Source organism: Arachis ipaensis, chromosome B07 (assembly GCF_000816755.2).
Source record: "Arachis ipaensis cultivar K30076 chromosome B07, Araip1.1, whole genome shotgun sequence".
Classification (NCBI taxonomy): domain Eukaryota; kingdom Viridiplantae; phylum Streptophyta; class Magnoliopsida; order Fabales; family Fabaceae; genus Arachis; species Arachis ipaensis.
The window spans coordinates 106,764,702-106,784,753 of NC_029791.2; the positions used below are offsets into that span (position 1 = coordinate 106,764,702).

At 38.4% G+C, this 20,052-nt stretch overlaps 2 protein-coding genes across 4 annotated transcripts; one reads left to right on the forward strand and one right to left on the reverse strand.

Moving 5' to 3' along the window:
• On the forward strand, nucleotides 3,344-8,337 carry LOC107610112 (glucose-1-phosphate adenylyltransferase large subunit 1). 3 transcript variants are annotated; one of them, XM_016312189.2, is made up of 15 exons: nucleotides 3,344-3,784; nucleotides 3,885-4,010; nucleotides 4,086-4,259; nucleotides 4,379-4,471; nucleotides 4,553-4,636; nucleotides 4,731-4,786; nucleotides 4,934-5,027; nucleotides 5,099-5,284; nucleotides 5,496-5,576; nucleotides 5,837-5,923; nucleotides 6,004-6,108; nucleotides 7,516-7,622; nucleotides 7,771-7,831; nucleotides 7,927-8,067; nucleotides 8,116-8,337. In XM_016312189.2, the coding sequence occupies exons 1-14, from the start codon at nucleotides 3,581-3,583 to the stop codon at nucleotides 8,026-8,028; spliced, it is 1,560 nt and encodes a 519-aa protein (XP_016167675.1). In that variant the 5' UTR covers nucleotides 3,344-3,580; the 3' UTR covers nucleotides 8,029-8,067; nucleotides 8,116-8,337. The 3 variants fall into 3 exon arrangements, with proteins under 3 accessions (XP_016167675.1, XP_016167673.1, XP_016167676.1); XM_016312187.2 differs by having other exon boundaries at nucleotides 7,927-8,334; XM_016312190.2 differs by having other exon boundaries at nucleotides 3,894-4,010; nucleotides 7,927-8,334.
• Nucleotides 8,247-10,800, reverse strand: LOC107610113 (mannan endo-1,4-beta-mannosidase 7). The gene is made up of 5 exons (XM_016312191.2): nucleotides 10,210-10,800; nucleotides 9,927-10,124; nucleotides 9,556-9,678; nucleotides 9,276-9,469; nucleotides 8,247-9,028 (listed from the first exon to the last, which is right to left on the reverse strand). The coding sequence occupies exons 1-5, from the start codon at nucleotides 10,519-10,521 to the stop codon at nucleotides 8,581-8,583; spliced, it is 1,275 nt and encodes a 424-aa protein (XP_016167677.1). The 5' UTR covers nucleotides 10,522-10,800; the 3' UTR covers nucleotides 8,247-8,580.

The following is a 20,052-nucleotide window of genomic DNA, read 5'->3' on the forward strand; positions in this document are numbered from 1 at the left end:
AAGGTAAAATTATTAAAAAATAAAAATAAATTTTAAAAGTTTTAATTTATATTTTTTTAAAAGATATTTTTATTTAAAAAATATTTTTATATAAAATATCTAAACATAAAATTATTTTTATTTTTTTAAAAATATTTTATAAAAAAATCACTTTACAGAAAAACTTAGGTAAACAAGCTCTTAATCTAACAAGAATAAATCTCTACGTACAAGTTAATTAACCAAACAAGTCCAATAAATCATTTATACTCACGTGCATACGACGATCTTCTTCGCGCCCCTGCTGCATGTTCTTCTTTTTCTTCGTTATCGTCGTTACCAACACCGCCACCTCTTTCTCCTCCTCTTTCTCTTTCTTTTCTCATTGGAACTTCTTCTCCTCCTTTCTTTTCTTCCATCTCCTACATCATCTTCATCATCATGATTATCATCGTTATAGCCATCGTTGTCGTCTTCTTCTTATATGTATCGTCGTTATCGTTATCATAAAATTTTTGTTATATTGATGACGTTGCCTGATCCAAAATTAAAGAAAACATTTTTGTGTATTTGTAGCAAAATTTTTATATAGGAGTTCTGAATCTGAATTGATATTGTGATGAATCTGTTTCATTCTCGTTTTGGTGTATTTTAGAAAACTTTCGGTGTATTTTTATTCTGATAAGTTCTACATAATTCAAAACTCTTCCTCTTCCTCTTCTTTATCTTCTGCTGTTTCTTCTTCTTTTTCATCATCATCATCATCTTTTTTTTTCTTATGCATCTTTTTTTTCTTGCTTTACCTTCTCAAGTTTCTTCTTGTTTTACTCTCTTAACAAGAATAAAAAAAAATCAAATACAGAAGAAGAAGAAACACATAATGTTACAAAATTACTTGGAAGAGGATGAACCTATATTCATTCAACTAAAAGAAAGAAAGAAATAAAGAAAGAAAAACAAATGATTAAAGAAAATATTTTTGTGCATTTGTAGCAAAATTTTAGTGTAGGAGTTCTGAATCTGAATTATTATTGTGATGAATCTGTTCCATTCTCGTTTCGATGTATTTTGGATAATTTTCGGTGTATTTTGGAAAATTTCCAGTGTATTTCGAAAAATTTTCGTTGTATTTTTATTTTGATAAGTTCTACATAATTCAAAACTCTTCCTCTTCCTCCTATTTATCTTTTGTTGCTGCTTCTCCTTCTTCTTTTTCATCATCATTGTCATCTTTTTTTTTATTCATTTTTTTCTTGTTTTACTCTCAAGTTTCTTCTTGTTTTACTCTCTTAACAAGAATAGAAACAAAAAAATTAAACAAAGAAGGAGAAAAAACACATAATGCTGTAAAATTACTTGGAAGATGGTAAACCTACATTCATTCAACTAAAAGAAAGAAAAAAATAAGAAAAAAAAGAAAAAAAATACATTAAAAAATATTTTTGTGCATTTGTAGCAAAATTTTCATGTAGGAGTTCTGAATCAGAATTGCTATTGTGATGAATCTGTTCCATTTTTGTTTCGGTATATTTTGAAAAACTTTCTGTGTGTTTTGATTGGTGTATTTGAAAATTTTTCGGTGTATTTTTAATTTGATAAATTTTGCAAAAATTTAAATTCTTTTTTTTAAAAAAAAATTATGAGAGAATAAAATAAGAAGATAAAGAAAAAACAATAACAGAGCGGCAATAAAAAGAATGACAATGAGGATGAAATACATGGAAAAAAATGAGGAGAAACATAAAGAAGGAGGAGGAAAAAAAAAAGAAGAGGAATGCAGGATACAAACGTTAAAGAAAGAACAATATAATTTCATATATGCCTTATGTAAGTAAATTTTGTTGGGATAAAATTAATTTATTTAGATTTATTTACGAAAAGACTTATATATCTAGCGGAGTGATCTAACAATCACCAAATGTGGTATTAGTGAGGAATGATGGAAGTTTAATTAGTCATGTAGAGAGTTGTGTTTGGGAAGGGGGACAATTGGACAAACCATGGTGCACTCAGCACTAAGATTGGAATAATCATGGAAGAAGACATACATGTCATAGTCAACGAAGCTCGTCAACGGTTGAGAGTTGTTGAGACATATTGAGCGTTGAAGCAACAGCAACTCTCAAACCCCATGTCCAATGGGCATCGACATGATCACATGATGTGTTCCATTTCTTTTTCATCATTTCCTGGTTTGAAAAGGTGGCAACCTTTCATTCACATTATTAATATCTGTATCGCATTCATAAACAGAAGCAACTCTCTCATCTTACAAGTAACGAGGCTATATTGCTGCCCCTTCGATAATGGAAGATATTTTTTATATATAAATGAACAGAAAAATAATATTTTCTTGTGCTACACAAACAAAATAAGCCATTGATATAATTATAACTTATAAGTTATAACGTCTCAACTCTTAATTAGCCGCACCGATAAGAAACGCCACCTTTTTAAGTTCACATGCATGTGTTCTCATGCTTAATTTACAAAATCAATTTCCCTAATACTTTTACAATCGCTACGTTACCCACCAGCTAATCAAACATCTTTAACGTTTATCTTCATCATTTACTAATGGAAATTAATTAAAAGCCAAACAATATAAAATATTAAAATCACAGTTATTGTTTTGTTCCAACTTCCATGCGACAAGTAGGAGCTGTAGATGGTAAGATGGATCTCGCGAATAACAGAATAATACATTTGTTTTGTGAAAGCATTGATGCCATATATTTGTAAATCATTACTCTCTTGAAAAGATTATAAACAAATAATAATTTCATTCTTATTTTTTATAATTCCACTTTATATATGATTATTTTTATATTATATATTGTATGAATTTATAAAAAAATAACATTATTAAAGCTAAAATAACAATATATATTTCCAGATTACAAATATTACTTTTTTTTAAGCAATTGTTTTATGTTTTTCTTAAAATAGTAGTGTTTTCAAGAACAGCCAGATTAGTCAAATAACAATGTTGCCCTTAGCTTAGTAATAATATTAAATTTGATTCGATTAACGAAAAGAGGACAAATAGATATGCATTAATATTCAATTTAACTAAATATTATTTTTAACGTGCATGAATTAATTTTATTTTTGTATCTATTTTTTAATTTTTTTTGAATAATCTAATTTTTAAAATTCATCAAATTTCCAAATTGCAAAATTGTAAATAGGATCCAATCGTCTTTATAACCAAATCAAACCGATCTTTTATAATTTGATTCGGATTGATTATATGTTAAAAATTGATCCAAAGTTCCAAACAATGCACATAGCAAAGGAAGAAATATATTAACCCAATACAAGAGAGTTTCTTTAAAATAACAGATACATTACATNTGCAGCCACTGCTGAGTCAGTGTCAGAGAAAAGAGAGTTGCAGGTTTCTCGTGACCGCTTCTGACTTTTACTCCATTCTCCATTTACATTTCCGAATTGGGTGCCAGTTTTCTCTTTCTTTGAGCTGCATATTCTTCTGTTTGATTCCTTAACTCCCCTGAAAAAAAATTGGAAAATTTATGAAAAAGGTTTAGCTTTTCTAGTTTTCATCAGTAGCCCCAGGTTTGAGACTTTGAGTTGAGCCATGGATTCAACTTGTGCAGCACTGAGTGCCACCAATCTAGTTCAACTTAGTAACAAATTTGGAAGAAACAGAGCAACTCTGTTCTGGGGTGAATCTAAAATAGCCCCTCAAATAAGAACAACAACAACGTTCTTGAGTGTTCAATCAACCAAGCCTGCAACTGCACACGCTGTTCTCACATCAGATGTGAATCAAGAGTCCACGGTAAATTACTATTACAACTGCATTGTAACAAAAATTAATCCTTTTTTTTTCCTTGATATTTTGATGAATGGATTTTGATTTGGGTGCATAATAATTTAAGGCATTCCAGGAGGAACATAATTTTGAAACCCCTGAAGCAGACCCAAAAGGTGTAGCTTCTATCATTTTGGGTGGAGGTGCTGGAACTCGCCTCTTTCCTCTTACTGGCAGAAGAGCCAAACCTGCGGTACAAATTTCTGAGAGTGGTTTTTGTTTTAATTGTTTCATGCAAGCTTTCTGGAAATTTGAATGGACTTTGCAGGTTCCAATAGGAGGGTGTTATAGACTCATTGATATCCCTATGAGCAATTGCATCAATAGTGGCATCAAGAAAATATTCATTTTAACTCAGTTCAACTCTTTCTCCCTCAATCGTCACTTGTCTCGCTTATACAGCTTTGGAAATGGCCTTAGTTTTGGGGATGGTTTTGTGGAGGTCAGTAGCAATAAATGTTATTGGATTTATAGATATGAACATGTTCATACTTACAGCAATTTATCAAGGACAAAAGCATGAGGGTGGTATAATAGTGAATCGTATCGTTCTCGTAACAGGTCTTGGCTGCAACTCAAACACCTGGAGAAACAGGGAAGAAATGGTTCCAAGGGACAGCTGATGCTGTGAGGCAATTTATATGGGTCTTTGAGGTAAAAGCTTACAGTGTTTAAAGTACTGCTTTGATATGGAAGAGGGTGAATGTGTATGTGGATTGCCAATTTGTGATGCAGGATGCCAAGAACAAGAATATTGAGAATATATTGATACTTTCTGGTGATCATCTTTACCGAATGGACTATATGAACTTTGTACAGGTACAAATTATATGATTCCTAATCAACATTACATATCTACATCAACCATTCTTAGGATTGAGTATTGTAAAGCTAATGATGACTGTCATTGCAGAAACATATCGACACAAATGCTGATATCACAGTTTCGTGTGTGCCCATGGATGATAGGTACATCTACTTGACTACACCTGATTCGGTCTGATTCAATCTTTTACAATTGAGGCATACCAATTCATTTGCAAGATGCAAAAATTTCACAGGTTTTGTTATATACTTATTTGCATTTGGAGTTGATTGCTGTTGTCTTTCTTGCAGCCGCGCATCAGATTATGGGCTGATGAAAATTGATAAAACAGGACGGATTGTACAGTTTGCAGAAAAGCCAAAGGGATCTGATCTGAAGGAAATGGTATGCTAATGGTATCTAAAGCCTCATATTTCTTACATGTTGCCTTGCTAATGCTTGATTTATAACTGCAGAAAGTTGACACCACTGTCCTCGGGTTATCTGCAGAAGAAGCAAAGAAACATCCTTACATTGCATCAATGGGTGTCTATGTCTTTAGAACTGAAACCCTGCTGAAACTACTAAGATGGAGCTGTTCTTCGTGCAATGACTTTGGATCTGAAATAATCCCATCTGCTGTGAAAGATCACAATGTCCAGGTAAGCGAATAATATAATTTTTATTCTTTTTAAAATCTTACATTAGTAACCAAAATAAACATACTTATGTTTTTTTTTTTTACCAAAGATAGGGAGACTCGAATCCGCAACCTCTTACATGAGTATGGAGAGACTATGCCATTTGAGTTATTACTCATTGGCAAACATACTTATGTTTAGCAGTAGCTTAATGTTTGCTTTTCATTCTCAGGCATATTTGTTTAATGATTACTGGGAAGATATTGGAACTATAAAGTCTTTCTTTGACGCAAATTTGGCCCTTACAGAGCAGGTTTGTTAAAACCTATCCTTTGATTTCTTCTAATTTTTCCTCATTAACTGATTGTTTCCATGGTAATAAATTCGACTAGAATTAAGTGGGGTGGGTGATTATAAAGTCCAGAAATGAACGATTATCATAGTTATATTAAAAAACAGATGGAATCTTTCAAGATGATGAAAAGCATAATATATGATTCAGAACTTGGAATGTTTCACAATTCAGAAAGAAAACTCTACTAAATTTTTAATCATATATGTTATCATTTGCAGCCTCCAAAATTTGAATTCTATGATCCAAAGACTCCTTTCTTCACTTCCCCAAGGTTCCTACCACCCACTAAAGTAGAAAAATGCAAGGTATGACAGCAAACTATAAGATTGCTTGATTAGTTTCTGTTGTTGGTGGTACTTTTTGAATGTGCAAACGATTGACACAGATCGTGGATGCAATTATTTCTCATGGGTGCTTCTTGAGGGAGTGCAGCGTTCAACATTCTATTGTTGGGGTGCGCTCACGTCTAGAGTCCGGTGTGGAGCTTAAGGTAAATCTGATTCGCTTTTCACTCCTCTATACTTGCTCAATATGACAAGACTATAAGTCTATAACTATAATACATCTGTCAAGTGCTTGTTTGGACGTCATTAAATGCTTGTTTTGGTGTTATTATCTTGATAAAAAAAATATATTTTTAATGAAAAAAAAGATTTTTTTTTTTAGTGTGTTTGTTAAATTTCTAGTAGTAAAAGTAAAAGCACTAGAAAAATAAAAAAAAAATCTTTTTTAAGAAGATGTAATTTACATCTTTTTTAAAAGATCTTTTTTCTTAAAAAAAAGATGTTTTTCATATAATTAAAAAACAAAAAAGTACTTTTATATTGTTATACGCAAATATAATTGATAGATAAAAAGATTTTTTTGTATGAGATATCCAAACATAAAATTACTTTTACTTTTATATAAGATCTTTTAAAAAAGATAATTCGAAAAAATATATTTTTTTAGAAGCTCACCCAAACAAGCCCAAATCAATAAAAAAAAATCTTTTTTCAATGAAAAAAGATCTTTTTTTTTATTTTCTAGTGTGTTTGGAAAATTTCTAATAATAAAAGTAAAAGTACTAGAAAAAAAAATCTTTTTTGAGAAACTACAATTTACATTTTTTTTAAAAGATCTTTTTTTCTTAAAAAAAAGGATGTTTTTCACATAATAAATGAACAAAAAAGTACTTTTATCTTATTTTATCTAAACAAAATTGATAAATTAAAAAGATTTTTTTACATGAGATATCCAAACATAAAATCACTTTTACTTTTGTAAAAAATCTTTTAAAAAATTATATTTTTCGAGAATGGCGCCTAGATTCAAGATCAGGGTGCTTATTTCACTTTGAAACAGGTTATGTTAACATTATTTCTAGATGAGCCCTTTGGCAAAATGTAAATTGTAGCTTCTTGAGTTGATACCTTGAGTTAGGGTGAACGCGGATTGGATCGGATATGGCCAAAATCTTGATCTGATCCACACTAAAATCATCGGATTGGATCCAATATCGCAATTTTTAAGTTTGGATCCGATCGGATCGGATATCGGATATATTCGCAAAACACAAAAATATTTTTAAAAGCTTATTTTTATTAAAAAAATATTAATAAAATTCCTTTTTCCTGCTCTTTTTAAAATAATACAACATATGTGATAATTATTAGTTGAAATAAAACATAAGAAGAATATTTAATTATTTATTTATTTATTTTTGCGGATCCGCGGATATGCGGATACCTACATAAAATCCGCAATCCGATCCTATAAGTGTGCGGATCGGATCCATATCCGCAATTTTCGGGTCGGATTTGGATAAATACCACGGATATGCGGATCGGATCCGATCCATGAACACCCCTATTGAGTGATGGATATTTTTAAGCCTTTTATGACCTTTGGTTTTCAGGATACCATGATGATGGGTGCTGATTATTATCAAACTGAGTCTGAAATTGCATCCTTTCTAGCAGAAGGAAAGGTTCCAATTGGTGTGGGAGAGAATACCAAAATCAGGTTTCATTAATATGTCTCTTAAATAACTAGTTTGATTCATATATTATTGGACTCTAAAGCAACAGTCGAAGAAACTCGATTACTTGCCATAACCCCAATGGTTCCCTACATTTTTGTGTCTGCTAATTTCATACTCAACATTTTGAAGGAATTGTATCATTGACAAGAATGCCAAGATAGGAAGAAATGTGATTATTGCAAATGGTGATGTAAGTGCTGCTTCCGAAAATTGCTGTAAAAAGATTTAGTTACTGAGTTTTTATCTAGACTTGTCTGAATATATAAATGTATATTGATTTCTCAGGGTGTGGAAGAAGCAGACAGGCCTAATGAAGGATTCTACATTAGGTCTGGCATCACAGTTGTTCTAAAAAATGCAACAATCAAAGATGGAACAGTAATATGAAGCCCTTCAAATCATCAAGCGTGCCTCTTTGTCTAAGACCTTATTTATAATTAACTCGCTGAATATTTGTAGATGTAGCATTGGCTTCTTGTATATTAGTACAATTTAGTTCCAGGAAAGAACTTATTAGTTTTTGAATAAGTAATATAGCCAGAGCTTATTTCTCTTGATCATAAGTAATAATTACGTGTAACAAATAGGACTACATGTTCATGATATAAAATTCCAATAATGAGAAGTCATATGTAGTAGAGGGATACTATATTATTATGAAGTAACAATCCATGGACAGAACATGTTTACAAATTGCTGATCACAATTACATTTGTAAGACTATGAAATTCAGAAGTCACTAGTAATTAGTAAGAACATAAACAATAATATACCACTCATCTTTAGTGGAGCGGAGGGACACTATTGTGAAGAACAATTCATTGTCAAACAATGCTTACAAATTTGGCAACTCTTGTTTCCTCGGTCTCACTCTCAGCTTTTTTTTTTCTCACTCATAAAATATATAGTAATATGACATATTGCATGGTGAAGCTTATCTCAGTTTCTGGCATCAGAGCCACCATGCCATTGTGAGCTTCTGATTTCCCTTGCTTTGTTCCATTTCTCAATGTTTCTAAGTCTGGCATACATCTTGCGAATTCGGTTCAGCTTCTGAGACTCTTGAGAGATCAAAGCAGCCATGGAGGGGTTCTCATCTAACACAACCTCATAACCGTCTCGGAACGAATCCAGTCCTTGAGCCAGAAGTTGCCAGAACAAGCCGCCAACAGCGGCACCACCACCACTTGCCGATGAGTATATGGCAGAATACACGGTGTTGTAAAACCTTTCCCTTGGTTCTAAGTTAGAACCAAAACTCTTTGTTGAAACACCAAACTCCCCAACTAGTATTGGCTTGTGAAGGGTGTTTTGTGCATCTTGGATGTGCTCATTTAGCCACTTTCCCAAGAAAGATATTTGATCTTCATAGCTTGAGCTTGATAACCTGCTCATGGAAAGTAGCATACAACCACTTCATCGTCATGGTAATAGCCATATCACTAATCTATATAACTATGTTAGAAGAATTTTTAATGTGTACATAGTTAACAATAACAATAGTATGATCATTGATAGATCAAAATCTAACAATTCTAAGAATTTGTTTGGTGAATTTTTAAGAAGGCATTCATAGTAACAGTTTGCATTATTTGATAAAGTAATAATGGTAGGTGAATAATAAAGAAGCAGACCATTGATCAGGGTAGGCGTGGACTGTTGCAAAATCAATGGCGGGGATTTGGTTATTAGCAATAAAATCTGTTCCAACTTGGAAGTTGGGATTAGAGTCACTCTTTGATTGACCATAGAAACCCTCAAGACCAGCTTCTAGCAAGTGGTTTCCATCTATGGATTTCAAGTAAGATGCCATCTCACTAATCCAACCCTGTGAAACCATTAAACATTAGGTTGTGTGTCGGTGACGAAACTTGGAATCCTAATTGCAAGTGATGCAATCTCGTTAGTTTATACCTGAACTGTATTTCCTGATTGATCTGATTTGCACCTAATCTCGTTCATAAGCTCCCAAGCCATTATGGTTGGGTCATCTTTGTAAGCAACACCAGTGATGCTGTTACGTCTTGTAAGTACAGTCTACAATAACAAAACATAAACAAAAACTTGGATTCATCCAACACTTTTTACCAGGCCATCACGGAAAGCTCTTGACCAGAACATAAAATAAAAAGACATTACATCCAACTTAAAATTTAAAAATAATAAATTAATAGTCTTTCATCTTGTAAATTCCTCATTCTTCTTTGCAGACTAACTTCATACATTCCTCACGCTTGTAACGTTAACTGAAAGGATAGGCAAAAATAAAGCATGGTTATGATTACCTTGATATGATTTTTGTAGTATCCCTTAACAACTGAATTTGTGAAGAAATCGTCCTCAGAATAAATGGACTGTCCACCCTCATTCCTTGCCCACTCCACATATTGCTTCTTCCCTCCAAAATTCTCATAGTTATCCACCAAACTCAACACAAGCTTTATCCCATATTTTCCGGCTTCCGCTATTACAAAGTCCAACCCCTTTTAATTTCAGTCCAATGTGAAATGAATCAGTAACAGATATAATATACTACTACTAATTGAAGATTAAAAGATTAAAAAGTACCTGGAACATTTGCTCATTATAAGAACCAGGAGAGTATTGAAGAGGTTTATATCCACCATCACTGAAAGCCCAAGTTCTTGCAATGTTAAGGCCATTATTTGAAGCCTCTTGAAATGTAGAGGAGACCTTGGTCCTCTGAGATGGATCAGAGGCCATGTACATGAGCCAGTAAGCATTGAAACCATGGGCATAGTAGGGGCTACCATTCAGCACAAGCTGCACCCCTCTTGTCTTCACAAAACCATCTGCTTCTACTTCAACTGCCACTAACAGAACCAACAAACCAGCTCCAAAGAACCACTGCTTCATCATGGTGCTTAATTGTTTTACTTTGTGTTGTTGTGATCTCAATGTATGTTGGGTTTTGAAGCAAATGAAGATTCTGTCCTTGTTTATAGAGCAAGTGTCTCGGTTGGAATATATAAGATTTCACATCAGTGAATAAAGGTGATCCAAATGCGAGAAAATTACAGAAAAGGGGCGTGGTGGTTAAGCAAGAGGAGAGGGTGTCCAATCCGTAATGGCCCGACAATGAGGGTGGGCCTTGGAGAACATGCACATGACCACAACCCTCACATGATACTGTCCCTCATGGTCATGGTATGCAATTATGCATACCTATTTGGGTACGATAAATATCCGAGTCATTTACTTTTTATGTATTCGTTTCTAATTTATTATTTTGTCAAATTATCTAGCTAGATACTCATGCAATTATGCCATAAAAAGTTCTAGTAAACGAGTATTAAAGAATACTAATTAACGTTAATGATCTTTACGTTAGAACTCGAACGTAATTAGCAATATTATTAAATTAGATTATTATAACTTCACTAGTGCTATATGGAGGGGATTCGTCCTGCCTAGGGTCGAATTATTTTCGTGGTTTGTCTTGGTTGAGAGGGTGAATACTAAAGAAAGACTATGCAGATTAGGGGTCATTAACCAGCTTGATAATTCGTGTGCGTTATGCTGTAAGGCTGTTGAGTCTATTTTTCATCTGTTTCTCGGGTGTGAGATCACTTGGCAGGTGTGGGGTGCTTGGCTGTACACTTTTGGAAGAGACTGGACCGTATCAGGTACACTAAAGCAACACTTTGAGAGCTGGACGACTGCCGCACAGAGAAAGGATGAGAGGAAGAAGTGGTTGGTTGGTTTCTTTGCTGTAATTTGGACAATTTGGCTGGAAAGGAATAATCGAGTGTTCAATAATAAAGGCTCAAATGTCGTGGAAATCTCCAACAGATCCTTTGTGCTCTCCGACGAGTGAATTGGGGGTGCTCCCTTTGGTTGTTGATGGCAATGCCGAAGATGACTAGGGGTTGTTTACTCTCTTAAGTTAGTAGTTCTATTTTATTTTATGCTCAGTTGTACTTATGTTTCTTGGTTTCTGTTTACTCCACCTAGTGTGTTGAGCTTTTCATTCAAAAAAAATTATTGAAATTAGATTTTTTCAATTAATAGTATAACTGATCTGGTATGTTCTTGAAGGTATTTTTAATTTATTTTATTTGATTAATTTAAATATGTTAATTAATTATTTATCTATTTGATTTAATTAAAATAAATATTAAATTATTTAATATTTTATTTGATCACATTAACTATAACTAATTAGTTATATTAATTATTTAATTTGACTAGAATTAATCATTTGACTTTGTTTTAATTTGTATTACTTTTTTCGTCTTATATATTTTGATTAACGCTTTTTAAGAGAATCATAATTAATCATTTATTTGATTTCATTGAAATAAATATCAAAGATAACTTATTCACAGTAAAAAAGTCATATATGCTAGAAGAGAATCTCATTTTTTTACCAATTATTCTTCCATTTGGTAATACATTTTTTTCCTTATGATGCATTATTTCTACGTTTTGATATTTTTCTATATACTATAAAACATTATTATTCATTATTGTACTCTATCTCCTCAATTTTTTTATTTTTCATATTTATTTGTTTTTATATTTTTTATTATAAATTTTATCATTTTTATCCTATACAAGTTAATTTATCATAACTCTTTTCACATGTTGATTCTTCTAAATATCTAAATTATATTCCATATGTGCTTAATTTCATTTTTAATTTGGAAGATTGGGTGATAAAATAACATTGATGAAGGTTGTTGTGTGTTCGGTAGGTCGGGTACCGGACGGTTCGGGTTAGGATCCTGAGGTCAATGCTTCGGACGGTGGAGGAGCTCGTCTGGCCGTGGTTTCCTGGTTCCGGGTGAGCGAGGTCCCGAGCACTTCTGATGGGAAAAAGGGGGGGGTGCCACCTGCAAAGACACTCCGACGCCCTTGTCAGAATATGTGCAGGCGGAGAGGGAATGATGTGTGAATGTGACGTACCTTGGGGGGAGAGCCAGTCTCCCCCTTATATACATGTCAGTGGTGGGCCCTTCGAATGGGCAGGCCCATGTCCTCAAAGGTGCTGTCCCACGGCTGTGAGCGAGCCGTACGGGACGCGTGTCCGGGTCGGGTGGAGGACGCACCATTGGGCCGGCGGGGTCTCGGGTTGGGCTGACCCGCGCGAGTCTTGGGCCAGGCCGTAACAGTGCCCCCGACGCGTCAGCGATGACCGTGGAGGTCATTGGTGGCGCGTGACGTTAACACTCATGCGTTGTCGTTGGGTCGGCTGATCGTGGGAGGGACGCGTCCCTTGTGTGCGTGTCTCTTGATCTGCTGTGGTATTTGTTTGCCGTTTCGTTCTCCGCGCTGGGCATTTAATGCTCATAATGATTTGAAAAAACCCGTGCGCAAAGACTATCTTGCCTCTGCTTCCTTTCGCGCTTTTGGGGGTGGTTTTTAAACAGTTTTCTCCCTATCCACCCCCACTCTTATCATTTCCAACTTCTTCTCTCCCTAATATCCAAAGTTTCCTGCGCGAACTCCTTCCTGCTTCAACTTCCAGCCCAGATTTCTCTCATCGTTCCAGGTAATCTTCTGATTTCTCTCTTCTGGTGTCTGCGTTATGCTCTGTTATTGTGTGATTTGTTGTTTGTATCTACTGCATGGCTGGTTTTATTTTTGTTAAGGGGTTTTTCCAGTGTTGGGATAGGTGGGTTAGGAGAGGGGTACCATTCCAGGATAGGCTTTTTTGGGTGGTTTGTGAGGTGGGCGTAGTTTTTAGCCGTATCTGGTCATGATTGAGTTGAAAAGGCGTAGTTTCTGAGTTTTTTCGGGCTCCCGACCTCATAGTGTAACTTGGGATATTTTGTAATGTATTTGTTGAACAACCTGTTGGTGCTTTGTCGTTTTGTTTGCCTTGAACAATTTTACGTGTTCGTTGCGTATTTTGACATTTTGTAAGTTATCATCGTTCGATTGCTATGATTTCTTGCTTGTTTCATTATTTTGTCGTGTTGTCGTTTTCGTGTTACCGTTTATTCTGGGCGGGCTTATGTCTTGTGCCCGTCTTGCCGTTTTCGCATTTGGTAGCAGTTCGGACCGATTCGGTCGCGTAGTCATTGAATTGGTTGAGGCCTATGAGCCGTCTGGCTCCCGGGGTGATCAGTCCCGGGGTGCCGTTTTAGATTTTGGTCACGAGGAACAGATATCAAGTAAGAAAGTTTTAAAAAATTTGAACAAGTAAAATTTACTCGACAGTTGGGTAAGTATTTGACAAGGTAAGTGAACAAGTTGAATTAACATGTGGATGGGGCGAATACTAACTCTCTGGCTAGGCTCTCTGGTCGTTGAGCCGGTGGGTCAGGAGTAGAACCTCTTTAGGTTGCTTGCGTTCCATGTTCTGGGTATTTCCCTGCCGTCCAGTTTTTCGAGTTTGTAAGCGCCCTTGCCGAGTACCTCCCTTACCCTGTAGGGGCCTTCCCAATTTACCGCCAGCTTGCCTTCTCCTGGGGTCGGGACGCCGATGTCGTTGCGTCGCAGGACGAGATCCCCTTTTTCGAAGTCTCGTTTGAGGACTTTTGCGTTGTAACGCAGGGCTATTCTTTGTTTCAGCGCCGTTTCTGTTAGGTGAGCCATCTCCCTTGTTTCTTCGATCAGGTCTTTCTCAATCGCTTCGTTCATGCCCGCGAGGAGTAGTCGGGGGCTTGGTTCGCCGATTTCGACTGGTATCACCGCGTCGACCCCATAGGTTAGGCGAAAGGGGGTTTCCCCCGTGGCGCTTTGCTCGGTTGTCCGGTAGGACCATAAGACGGAGGGGAGTTCGTCGGCCCAGTTTCCCTTCTTGCTGTCTAGGCGCTTCTTTAGACCAAGAAGGATGACTTTGTTTGCGGCCTCTACCTGCCCGTTTGTTTGGGGCCCTCGTCACCCTGACTTCCCGAGCCAGCATTAGTCCGCCTAGGAGAGCCTCATATTCTGCTTGGTTGTTTGACACTGGGAACTCGAACTTGGTCGATTGCTCGTAGATGACTCCTGCTGGGCTTTCCAAGATGACCCCTGCTCCTCCGGACGTTTGGTTGGAGGCTCCGTCTACATGAAGCCTCCACCGTGTGCCCGTTTCTTCGGGAGGATCGCCCGTTACCTCCACCAAGAAGTCAGCCATTGCATGTGCCTTGATTGCATGTCGAGGCTCATACTGTAGGTCATATTGTGAGAGCTCGATGGCCCAGGTCATCAACGCGCATTTGAGTGGATTAAGCCTCATGCCGTGTTGTCGTAGGGGCGAGAAAACATCGTTAAGGTCACTCAGGAGATCGTCAGGTCGGGCGGTTTTTGCGAGTATGTCATCTACATAAACTTCCACTGTTTTGCCCAGGAGTTCGCTGAATATCTTATTCATCAACCTTTGGTATGTGGCTCCTGCGTTTTTTAGGCCAAATGGCATGACCTTGTAACAATAGATGCCTCCTGGTGTTATGAAAGTCGTTTTTTCCTCGTCAGGTCGGTGCATCGGTATCTGATTGTACCCGGAATAGGCGTCCATGAAACTTAGATATCTGTACCCTGCCGCTGCGTCAACGAGCGTATCAATATTAGGTAGGGGGTAGCAGTCCTTGGGACAAGCCTTGTTGAGGTCAGAGTAGTCTACGCACATTCTCCACCTCCCGTTGTGTTTTTTAACCAGAACCACATTCGACAACCAAGTCGAGTAATCCAATTCCCGGATGAATCCCGCTTCTAAGAGGCTGGCCGTTTGCTTGGCTACTTCGTCTGCCCTTTCCTGCGACATTTTCCTCCTTCTCTGGGCCACCGGTTTAGCCCCTGCCTTTACGGCCAGGTGGTGTGACATGAGCTGGGGGTCTATTCCTGGCATGTCGGCAGGCGTCCAGGCAAAGAGGTCGGCGTTAGCCCTGATCATCTCCATCAAAGGCTCCTTTATTTCGTGCGGGAGGTTCCTGTTTATGAATGTAAACTTATCGTGCTCCTCGCCGACTCTGAACTTTTCCAAGTCTCCTTCTGGCTCTGGTCTAGGTTTGTTTACCACCGTGAGACCGTGGTCGTCACCCTCTGGCTCTTGTCGTCGTCTTGTTGGTCGGGATCTGTCCTCGTTGTCGTTGTCCCGGTTGCGTCTCCTTGGTTCCCTTATAAGGTGGGAGAAGTCGGCGAGTTTGCCGTCCCTGATGGCTTGCTCGAGGGCGTCCTTTAGGTCAAAGCAGTCTTGGGTCTTGTGCCCGTAGCCCTTGTGGTACTCGCAGTAGAGGTTCTTGTTTCCTCCCGTCCTGTCCTTCAGTGGTCGGGGCTTCGACAGTATCCCCTTTTCTGCTATCTGTTGGTAAACTTCAGTGATCGACGCCGTGAGGGGGGTGTAGTTGGTGAACTTCCCAACTCGGGGGAACGGTTTGGGTGGTTTACTCGGACCGCCGTCCTTGGCGTGTTCCTTTGGTCTTTCTCTGGCTTCGTAGTGCCGGGATTGGTTGTAGGCGGGCTGCCGTTTATTGGCAGCCACGACCCGGCTGACTTCCTCGTCATTAATGTATTCTTTGGCCACGCACTGGATCTCTTGCATTGTCCAGACGGGCTTCGTGGTGAGGTGTTTCCTGAAATCCTCATTTGACAGCCCGTTCGTTAAGCATAAACTTGCCACCGAGTCCGTCAGACCGTCAATCTCCAAGCACTCGTCATTAAAACGGTCCAGGTACTTCCTGGTCGGCTCTCCGGGTCTCTGTGTCACCCCCAGCAAATTGATTGGGTGTTTGGCTTTGACAATCCTAGTTGTGAACTGAGCCAAGAAGGCGCGGCTGATGTCGGTAAATTGGGTCACCGAGCCTTGCGGGAGGTTGTTAAACCACCGTATTGCCGGGCCCGCTAAGGTGACCGGGAAAGCGCGACATCTGACCTCGTCTCCCACCCCTTCTAGGTTCATTCTGGCCTCGAAGGCCGTCAAGTGTTCTAGGGGGTCTTGTGTTCCGTCATACTTCATGTCTGTCGGTTTGTCAAAATGTTTTGGTAATCGGACCTCGAGTACAGAGCGGTGGAAAGGGGTCGCTCCTATTATGACAGGTCCTCGGGCAGTTCTTCTCAACTCATTGTTCTCGCGGTGGGGTTCCTCGTTGCCTCTGTTCGACGCGCGCCGCCTTTCGTGTCGGGCGTAGATAATGGGGTCGCGACTTCTTCTTCTGGGGTGTATCCGTTCCTCAGTGCTCTCCGACTCGCATTGGGGGCTCGGCGTGCGCCTCGAACGGCTTCTTGAACGGGAACGGGTGGGGCTCCGCTCTGGGGAGCGTTGGTCGCGCTCTCTTTCTGCTAGCCTGCGCTCTAAGTCTTGCATTCTGTGGCGTAGTTCTTGCATTATCCTGGCGTGATTGTCACCCGTCCCCCCGAAGGGGCGTCTCTCGTGAGTCTGCGTCGCATCCCTCGTGGGCGACCGTTGCTGCTACCGGGATTCCGTCGCGACGGCGCCTCCCCCGAGTATGGGAGGCGCTACCTCGGAACCAGTCCCAGTCTGGACCAGTACGAAATCCATGAACGTCGGTTCCCACAGACGGCGCCAATGTTCGGTAGGTCGGGTACCGGACGGTTCGGGTTAGGATCCTGAGGTCAATGCTTCGGACGGTGGAGGAGCTCGTCTGGCCGTGGTTTCCTGGTTTCGGGTGAGCGAGGTCCCGAGCACTTCTGATGGAGAAAAGGGGGGTGCCACCTGCAAAGACACTCCGACGCCCTTGTCAGAATATGTGCAGGCGGAGAGGGAATGATGTGTGAATGTGACGTACCTTGGGGGGAGAGCCAGTCTCCCCCTTATATACATGTCAGTGGTGGGCCCTTCGAATGGGCAGGCCCATGTCCTCAAAGGTGCTGTCCCACGGCTGTGAGCGAGCCGTACGGGACGCGTGTCCGGGTCGGGTGGAGGACGCACCATTGGGCCGGCGGGGTCTCGGGTCGGGCTGACCCGCGCGAGTCTTGGGCCAGGCCGTAACATTGTGTGTCTTCTTTTTCGTCTCTTTTGCTTACCTCTTTTTTGTAGAGATCATGAGTAATTATATATAATGGTGCTTATGCATAAATGGTAAGCATAAATTATATCTTATCTTCTCTTAATAAAATTTTTATTATCTACCTTGAAATAGGATAAAACATTATATGGACCAATAAGTATGTCATCGTTGTGACATGATATTGTGCATTCATCTTATCTTTAGCAGTTTTGGTTGGCGTTCAAACTAACAAAAAAATATGATATAAAACTGTTCTAGGTAATTTTAATAAAAAAAATTCTCCATAATATTTTTTGCTATAATAATAAAAAAGGTGCAATGACAAATTTTATCTCATGTTAGATTATACTTGCGATAAAATCGGTTTTAACATAAAAGTAATAGAATTTAAAAGTTTTGCTCATGCATTATGAGCAAATATCTATAAATTTAATAAGTAATGTTATTTGAAGAGAAATTTTTAAAAAGATAATATTCTAATAATGTAAATATTTGTTTTGCAGCAAGGTGATGCAAAAATAATTAGATGAGAGAGCAGAAAGAAGAAGATGAGAAATGAAAATGAATTCAATCGAAATAATGATCAAGTCACACTTTACACTAACAGTCACACTTGTCTTATATAGTGGCTGTTACAGCGAAATTTGCATAATTAAAAATTATCTAATCTACTACTTAGCAGTAATTTATGCAACTAAATTAGCTCAATTTGCCTAACTACCTAATTTACTATACCGCATAATAGGAATGTCTATTTTCTAGCGGTCAATTAATTTTTCTACTAGATAACACCCTCCCTCAAGTTAGGAGTGTGAAAATTTACCAATCCTAACTTGCCATATAATGTATGAAATGTAGCTGGGGCTAATGGCTTCGTTAAAATGTCTGCGACCTGATCGGTTGTAGAGATTGGCAACAAATGAATGAGACCCTCCATGAACTTGTCTCGAATGAGATGGCAATCAGCCTCAATCTGTTTAGTTCTCTCGTGAAAGACGGGGTTGGAGACGATATAAATGGCTGATTGACTATCACAATAGGTGCTGATAGGCCTGGTGAGAGGCATCTCAAGGTCCTTCATAAGAAAGCTTATCCAAATGGCTTCCTTGGTGGCAGCAGCAAGAGTGCGATATTCAGCCTCAGCTGAGTTACATGCCACAGTAACTTGCTTCTTACTTTTCTAAGAGACTAGAGCACTGCCGACATAGAAGCAATAAGCAGAAATAGATCGTCTTGAATATGGGCATGCAGCCCAGTCAGAGTCAGTAAACCCAATGACACAAAGGTCTGAATCAACAAGAAAAAGTATGCCTATCGCAAGAGAGCCTTTGATGTATCTTAATACTCTATGAGCTGCAGTGAGATGAGAATTAGTTGGGTGATCCAAATATTGACTTAACTTGCTAATTGCAAAGCTAATGTCTAGCCGTGTATTAGCCAAATAGAGTAATTTGCCAATCAGCATTCGAAATTCACCAGAGTCAATCAGTAGGGTCCTATCATCCTTGCTTAGCTTGTTGCTATAATCCATAGGAGTCGTGGATGGTTTACAATTCTCAAAACCTGCATCCCGAAGCAAATCTAAAGTATACTTTCTTTGATAAAGCATGATACCTTTCTTGGACCGAGCCACTTCCATACCAATGAAAAAGTTCAAGTCCCCTATGCCCTTTATCCTGAACCGATCATCCAAGGTAGCTTTAATAGCATTGATCTCATTTAGATAATTACCAGCTAAGACTAAATCGTCTACATAAACCAAGACTACAGTGAAACCCAAAGCAGATCTCTTGGTAAACAAACTATAATCTGACTTGGACTGCACATAACCAATTTCAATCAAAACTGACTTTAACTTTGTATTCCACTGTCTGCTTGCCTGTTTGAGATCATATAAAGACTTCTCAAGCTTACAAACTTGGCTAGGTTTCACATCTAATCTTGGTGGTGGCCGCATGTACACCTCCTCATCCAAATCACCATGTAAAAATGTCGTGTTAACATTAATTTGTTTGAGATACCAACCCTTAGCAGTAGCCATAGCTAACACAATTCTCAAGCTAGTCAACTTCATCACTGGACTGAAAGTGTCACGATAGTCAATACCAGGGACTTGAGTAAACCCTTTTGCTACCAAGCGGGCCTTGTGCCTCTCTATTGTTCCGTCAGGATGGTATTTGACCTTAAACACCCACTTACATCCAATTGCCTTCTTGCCATGTGGAAGGGAAGTGAGCTTCCAAGTTTGGCTCTGCTCAAGTGCGATAAGTTCATATTTGATGGCTTTGATCTAGCAAGGTTGAGTTATGGCGTCACTATAGTGCTTGGGTTCAATATTTGAGGAGATAGCCAAAGAAAATACAGTATGAGATGTAGAAAATTTTTCATATGACAAATAATTAGATATTGGATACCTTTCATGGTGTGAAGTTGGAGACTGGTCAGTGGTGGTGTTTAAACATCGATAGTCGCTCAAGTGAGACGGAGGCCTTCT

Bases quoted from the DNA above. Each gene is read 5' to 3' on its own strand.
- LOC107610112 (XM_016312189.2), top strand. From the start codon at position 3,581: ATGGATTCAACTTGTGCAGCACTGAGTGCCACCAATCTAGTTCAACTT. The intron at 4,787-4,933 runs GTACATCTACTT...TCTTTCTTGCAG, and splicing joins TGTGTGCCCATGGATGATAG to CCGCGCATCAGATTATGGGC. The intron at 5,577-5,836 runs GTTTGTTAAAAC...TATCATTTGCAG, and splicing joins ATTTGGCCCTTACAGAGCAG to CCTCCAAAATTTGAATTCTA.
- LOC107610113 (XM_016312191.2), bottom strand. From the start codon at position 10,521: ATGATGAAGCAGTGGTTCTTTGGAGCTGGTTTGTTGGTTCTGTTAGTG. The intron at 9,679-9,926 runs GTAATCATAACC...TTGTTATTGTAG, and splicing joins ACTACAAAAATCATATCAAG to ACTGTACTTACAAGACGTAA. The intron at 9,470-9,555 runs GTATAAACTAAC...ATGGTTTCACAG, and splicing joins AATCAGGAAATACAGTTCAG to GGTTGGATTAGTGAGATGGC.